Source organism: Zea mays, chromosome 6 (genome assembly GCF_902167145.1).
Source record: "Zea mays cultivar B73 chromosome 6, Zm-B73-REFERENCE-NAM-5.0, whole genome shotgun sequence".
NCBI classification, from domain to species: Eukaryota; Viridiplantae; Streptophyta; class Magnoliopsida; order Poales; family Poaceae; genus Zea; species Zea mays.
The window spans coordinates 143690580-143697860 of record NC_050101.1 but is presented as its reverse complement, the minus strand read 5'-3'; the positions used below and the strand labels follow the sequence as shown (position 1 = coordinate 143697860).

The window sequence follows — 7281 nt, the reverse complement described above, 5'->3', positions numbered from 1 at the left end:
GACGATGAACTCCGCCTCGCCCGACCCCAGGGCTCGGACTCAGGCTCAGCCCCGAAGGACGACGAACTCCGCTTCGCCCGACCCCAGGGCTCGGACTCAATCCTGGCCTGAGCCGACGGTCTCTGCCTCGTCCGACCCGGGGGCTCGGACTCGACCTCGACCTCGGAAGACAGACTCGACCTCGACCTCGGAGGAGCCTCCACCTCGCCCAACCTAGGGCACGGACCGACCACGTCAACAGGAAGCGCCACCATTACCCTACCCCGAGCTGACTCAAGCTACGGGGAATAAGACCGGCGTCCCATCTGGCTCGCTCCACCATACGAGTAATAATGGCGTCCCGCATGCCCTGTGACGACGACGGCTCTCAGCCCCCTTACGGAAGCAAGAGGACGTCAGCAAGGACTCGACAGCCCCGACAGCTGTCCTTCCGCTAGGCTCCAGCGCTCCTCCGACGGCCACGACACCACGCGAACTGGGTGCCAAGACCTCTCCGGCTGCCACGATGGCATGTACTTAGGGCGCTAGCTCTCCACCGCTAGACACGTTAGCACATTGCTACACTCCCCATTGTACACCTGGATCCTCTCCTTACGCCTATAAAGGGGAGGACCAGGGTCCTCTTACAGAGGGTTGGCCGCGCGGGGAAGGACGGGACGACGCTCGCGCAAGGCCGCTCGCTCCCTCCCGCGCGGACGCTTGTAACCCCCTACTGCAAGCGCACCCGACCTGGGCGCGGGGCTAACACGAAGGCCGCGGGTTCCACTCTCCCACGCCTGTCTCCCTCCGGCTGCTTTCTTCCCCCTTCGCGTTCCGCCTCGCGTCGACCCATCTGGGCTGGGGCACGCGGCGACAATTCACTCGTCGGTCCAGGGACCCCCGGGTTTCGAAACACCGACAGTATCGGACTATCCGGTGCCTACCACCAAACTATCCGGTGTATCATAGAAAGCAGCAGCTTTTCTCTAATAACTATAATTGTGTTGGGGCCTATATATACTTAGTCAAACCTATAGTTTGTACATTCTAAAATATTTATTTATATAGATTTTGTTTTAGAGATTTATTTGTGGGTTAGTTTAGAGAGATAATTTTTAGAAGTTCTAATTCACCCTGGTATAGGTTACCGTTTCCTACAAAAGTTTGAAGCGTCCAGTTTTTTCTTTTTTTGAAAAAAGTAAAGAAAGAACAAACAACGTGAGCTGGGCACCCGAGGCCCGAGGGCTGAACCCACGCCTCCACGAGCTCTCCGAAAGTCCGAGTCCGATGCTTTGTTAGGCACGCGCTCGCCACAACCGCATTTCGTTGGGCCCACGCCCGGCCTATATAAGCACACGATTTCCTGCCTTCTCATCACGACGACAAGAATTAGCAGCACTCGTCGTTCTCCCGATCAGTTCCCGCGAATTCGCGCGTCGGATAGCATAGCGCCTCCGATCGTCAGTCTACCGTGCTTGCCTGCTTCAATACTGTGCTGCCTGCGACAGATGGAGACCGCCACCGTCGTCGTCACGCCGGCTCCGGTGTCCATCACCCACCCACCGCAGCACAAGTTTATGAAATCGTCGCCGGCGAGGAAGCCGGCCAAGAAGAAGCTCGCCAGCGGCCGTGGCGGGTACGTCCTTGAGGACGTCCCGCACCTCACCGACTACCTTCCAGAGCTCAAGGTGAGTACAAAGTGAATTCATCTAATCCTCTTTTATGACATCAGAGAGAAAATATTGCATAGATTAATCTTATGGATTGCGTTTGCTCATGATCTTGATTCTTGTTCATGTGCAGAGCTACCGGAATCCCCTGCAAGATCACCCTGCGTACTCTGTCGTCAAGTAAGCGATCCGAATCTAGACATGATCATCGTCTTCGATTGTTCTTGTTGAAATAAATGAATAAATAAATCCGGTTTGCTCAATCGCTTTGCTCTGACCGCGCAGGCAGTACTTCGTGGGCCCGGATGACACGGTGGCGAAGAAGATCGTGGTGCACAGGAGCAGCGCGCGCGGGACGCACTTCCGGCGCGCCGGCCCGCGGAAGCGCGTCTACTTCGAGCCGGACGAGGTGAGGGCGGCGATCGTCACCTGCGGCGGTCTGTGCCCGGGCCTCAACACCGTCGTCCGCGAGCTCGTGTGCGGCCTCCATGACATGTACGGCGTGACGAGCATCTACGGCATCGAGGGCGGCTACAAGGGGTTCTACGCGCGCAACACGGTGGAGCTGACGCCGCGCTCCGTGAACGACATCCACAAACGCGGCGGCACGGTGCTGGGTACCTCCCGCGGCGGCCACGACACGGCCAAGATCGTGAACAGCATCCAGGATCGCGGGATCAACCAGGTGTACATCATCGGCGGCGACGGCACACAGAAGGGCGCCGCGTCCGTCCACGAGGAGGTGCAGCGCCGCGGGCTCAAGTGCGCCGTGGTCGGCGTGCCCAAGACCATCGACAATGACATCGCCGTAATCGACAGGTCGTTCGGCTTCGACAGCGCCGTGGAGGAGGCGCGGCGCGCCATCGACGCCGCGCACGTCGAGGCCGAGAGCGCCGAGAACGGCATCGGGGTCGTCAAGCTCATGGGCCGGAACAGCGGCTTCATCGCCATGCACGCCACGCTCGCCAGCCGCGACGTGGACTGCTGCCTCATCCCGGAGTCGCCGTTCTACCTCGACGGCAAGGGCGGCCTGCTCGAGTTCGCGGAGAAGCGCCTCCGCGACAACGGCCACATGGTCATCGTCGTGGCCGAGGGCGCTGGCCAGGACCTCGTCGCCGAAAGCACGCGCTTCGCTGACACCCACGACGCCTCCGGCAACAAGGCGCTGCTCGACGTCGGGCTCTGGCTCTCTCAAAAGATCAAGGACCATTTCAAGAAGAAGCCCAGCTTCCCCATCACCCTCAAGTACATCGACCCGGCGTACATGATCCGCGCCGTGCCGTCCAACGCTTCCGACAACGTCTACTGCACGCTGCTGGCGCACAGCGCCCTGCACGGCGCCATGGCCGGGTACACCGGCTTCACCGTCGGGCCGGTGAACGGCAGGCAGGCCTACATCCCTTTCTACGTAAGACCCTCGTCCCCCATCCAATCCAATCCAAAGAAAGTTTCTAATCTACATGCACTGATCGAACTGACGTTGTCTGTCCGGCCATTGGATTGAATCTTGCAGAGGATCACCGAGAAACAGAACAAGGTCGTCATCACGGACCAGATGTGGGCGCTGGTGTTGTGCTCGACGAACCAGCCGTGCTTCCTGACACACGAGGACGACGTCGAGCGGGCGTTGATGATGGACGAGGAGGAGCCGCACATGCCACTGGTTGAGGGCGAGAACGCCTTGTTCGCAAACCCATCCATGTGCAACGGCAATGGCCACCTCTGCAATGGTCACAAAGCCTGAAGGCGCAGTGTCAGTTGATTCACGTCTTATGCAAAACCAATGGTCCAAACGTGGTAGTGATGTAGGTTTTTTCTTTGTAGCTTCTTTATGTTCATTCTTTAGTTCACGTAAGGTTACCACCAACAGCCTATCTATCCTTATACTTATATTTAAACTCTACTCTATATTATATAAAACCGTGTAAAATAGCATTTTATGTAACCATATATATATAAACTGCTGGACATGGTAACAAGTATTGAAAGAGAAGAATTACTTATTTCTGTTGAGCAGCCTTCCGTCGTTATCAGCAGCGGTACAACCTAAATTATAAATCACGTTAACTTTTTAATAGATTCAAAATATTTTGAGTTCAATAGATTTGTACTATTATAATATTTATTAACTATACATTTTATAGTGTATCTATTTTATCACAATAGGAATCAGGGAAATGCACATCGACTTTGCACAAGACGATAGGAGTTAGTTTAACCACATCAGTTATTTTTTTAGCTCACGGAAGTTATAGTAATTCCCGTTGACTAGGCTGCAGACCGACATGAATTAATTAATTCTCGTCGATTGATAATTTAGGCAACGGGAGTTACTCATTTATGAGAACACTAGGTCATTCGATTCTTCTCCCGCACACACGCGTATATACCTTTGCTCGCTCTCTTTCTCTCACTGCCGCCACCACGCCTTTCGTCGCCGCTCCTCTTCCCCGCTACTGACGTGTTGCTCCATTCACCTTCCACTGTCGCCATGCCACTAACCTTCCCTGTCGCCACTCCCCTTCCCCATCGTCGTGCCACATCGACGCCGCCACCGCATCTACGTCGCGACGTGTCCCTGCCACAGCGCCTAGTCTCCACCACTTTGCCGCCTCGCTCCGGCCACCATCGGCCCTCAGCACAACCCGACCACCAGCGCAACACACTCCCCTGGCACAACCCTATCACCCCCCACGTCTCCCCTGCTCCGACATCGACCGACACCTTCCACGACCAGGTGCTCCCTCCCTCACCTATGCAAATAAACATGATTTGGAGTATGATTATGGTTAGTAAAATGGAGGATGTAGATTGTTCTCGTTTGTTTTTTATGGCCAATGGGAGTTAAATGTAGTGTGAATAGAGATAGTTTAGTATTGTGAATTGATAGTGTGATTCGAATTAATATGACTTTATGCATGACACTAGTTGTTTCTAACTTGATATGCTGTGAATTTTAATTAATGAATTTGATGTTATTAATTATTATGATGATATAATTTTATTGTTGCAACAATATATATGAAAATTTATTTTTTTACTTTATCTCCTTACTTTAATCTTGTATTACACGATTATGGTTTCGAAACCTATGTATCACCCGTTTTGGACCATCACATATCACATACCTCCTCATGTGATGTGTGGCGGTCCAGAATTGTCTCTTTTTTGGACAGCCATGGGATGGACGATAGAGTGTGGTATTTATGACTATTATGATGTGCCCAGACACAATTTTGGTTTCGTAATTGTCAGGGATAAGATCCTTGGTCCCTGAGAGCCATCAGTCAGTGAACGCGCTAGGAAAAAGCCTCTTGCAATTGTGGCCCGTCGGTCAGTTGGAGGAGAAAGGTAATGTCTACCTAAGAAGCACCCGCCCCGGACGAGCCCCGCGGCACCAAGCCCGGGGTCTGGCGTGGCGAAACTAAACAGGGAGGTCGGGCGAGCCAAAGAGAAACCATTCTAGTGGATCCCTCGCCCGACCCGAGATCGACCCGTCATAAGTGACCGACCACATTAACTGCGCCTGGCGCTGAGCCATGGCAGAGTCGCCGCTCCGCCTACCGCTCATGACCTACGAGCCCCTCGCGTTGCAGCACACTCATAGCCTACGAACCCCTCGGACTTTGGCGCATTTATGGCCCACGCGCCCCCTGAACTGTGGCGCACTCATATTTTTTGTTATTCTCTCTATACTTTTTATCAAATTTGCTAATTATAATTTGGAATCGTTCTCCTCGCCCACTCCTCAAGCTTGCCCATGCACTTGCTTCCTTGCTGCCCTCCATTTACAAAACCCTAGTTCTTTTCATGAGCATCTACTTCACTCCAAAACCCTACCATTTTTTTCATCAAAAGTGTTTTGCTGTCACGCCCGGATTTGTATCTCATATGTATGTCATGATCAAATTTCACATATACGATGACTCAGTTTATAGAAACCAGTGTCACAAACTTTATTATATAAATAAATAAAATGTCTCTACAAAATAAACTAAACGACGATGACAACTCTCCACGGGCTGGTTGACTTGGAAGACGAAAGCCTACAATTCCTCGAATTTCTCGTAGTACTCTTCCTCTTGTTGTTGTCTTTGGTCTGAGCAGCAAATTCAACAAGTAATGGTTGGTACTCATAAAGTGTGTAGGAAAAAGTGCAGTATATATGTACTCCCCCTAAATATATCTTCACTACCTATTAAGTCAATAGTGTTGACCACGCCCTCGTGCCCCCGCTCCCTACCCTCGCGCGCAACATCCGCTGCCTAGCCTGCGCCTACCCCACCCCCACGACGCAGCACCGCCCCCTTTGCTCATCGCTGCCACCCCAACACCTCCCTCCCCCCTCGCCCACCGTTGCCACCCCCACACCTCCCTCCCCCGCGCTCGTCCTCCTACATCACCTCCACTCTGGTTCCGCTGTCGCAACTAGCAACCCTTTCACGGTCGCTGACTACCTGGTCGCCAGATGCGGTCTCAATAGGGAGCAGGCCCTTAAGGTATCGAAAATCAAAAAATCTTATTTAAATGCTTTATTTCCTCATAAATATAATATATCTTTAACAGTCAAACAGCTAGGCTCGTTAGAACTAGTTTATAATATATACTTATACTAATTATGCTACATGATGAAGTTATTTACGCACTGCAGTACAGTGCGTAAAAATATGTCATGCGGTTCAAATTAACAGCCCCATGCCCATGCGTCCACCATAAATCAAGGGATTTGCATAGAGGAGTTGATTAGGAGATTTAATGAGATGGATTGGTTAGGGAGTATAATTTTTAAGGCAGTAATGGACACCATAAAATCAAGGGATTGTATGCGCGAGATTTTACGAATCATGGCAAATGCCCTTATTTTCGGGAGTGGTTACCTTTTTGTGATTTTTTGTTTCGTTGTGTAAATGAGTGTGTCGTAAATATATTATACCTATGGTGTAAATGATATAAAACCAATATACACACCGGGTTAGGGAATGAGATAATGCATAAAATCAATAAACCTTTGCGTAAAATGTGAATAGAAATATCATAAATAGACAATATATGGAAGAGGAACCATAAACTGAAATATATGTCGTAAACACCTACCGACGTTGGCATATAATATGTATTCAAAATAGCATAAAAACAGAGCCACCAGTCACGGAACCACAACCTCGCCTCTAGGATTCGCCATCGCCCGCCGGAGGATGCCCGAAGCGCGCCGAATCGAAGGATGTCACAGGGCATGCGGTGTGGATGGTAAACCCGCCGCATCGTGCCTATGGGAAGCCATCGACACTGTGCCTCCAGATTAGGGAACCGCTGTCGTCGTGCCTCTGGATCGAGGAATTGTTGCTACCGTGCAACCGGACCAAGGAGCCACCGTCGTTGCGCCTTCGGATCGAGGAATCGCAGCCGTCGCACCATCGGGGAGCTGTCACCACCATACCGCCAGATCAGGGAGCCACTGTCGTCACGCCTCCAGATCAGAGATTTGCCGCTGTTGCGCCTTCAGATCAGGGAGTCGCCACCACCGCGCCTCCGAATTTGGGATCTGTCGTCTTTGCGCAACCAGAGGCCACTACCGCCTCAGGCTCTCGTGGAACCGCCGCCACGCGAGCCTAGCTAGGTGGTGGGGGCGTCA

The 7281-nt window shown here is 52.0% G+C and overlaps 1 protein-coding gene across 1 annotated transcript; it reads left to right on the top strand.

The window, feature by feature from the left end:
- Positions 1 to 1381: 1381 nt before the first annotated feature.
- LOC103630144 (ATP-dependent 6-phosphofructokinase 6) lies at positions 1382 to 3511 on the top strand. Its single transcript, XM_008651228.2, has 4 exons — positions 1382 to 1667; positions 1783 to 1829; positions 1935 to 3057; positions 3163 to 3511. The coding sequence occupies exons 1-4, from the start codon at positions 1488 to 1490 to the stop codon at positions 3391 to 3393; spliced, it is 1581 nt and encodes a 526-aa protein (XP_008649450.1). The 5' UTR covers positions 1382 to 1487; the 3' UTR covers positions 3394 to 3511.
- Positions 3512 to 7281: the final 3770 nt, after the last annotated feature.

Excerpts from the sequence above, each read along its gene's own strand:
- LOC103630144 (XM_008651228.2), top strand. The coding sequence starts at position 1,488 with ATGGAGACCGCCACCGTCGTCGTCACGCCGGCTCCGGTGTCCATCACC. Across the intron at positions 1,668-1,782 it reads ACTACCTTCCAGAGCTCAAG|AGCTACCGGAATCCCCTGCA; the intron begins GTGAGTACAAAG and ends GTTCATGTGCAG. Across the intron at positions 1,830-1,934 it reads CCTGCGTACTCTGTCGTCAA|GCAGTACTTCGTGGGCCCGG; the intron begins GTAAGCGATCCG and ends CTGACCGCGCAG.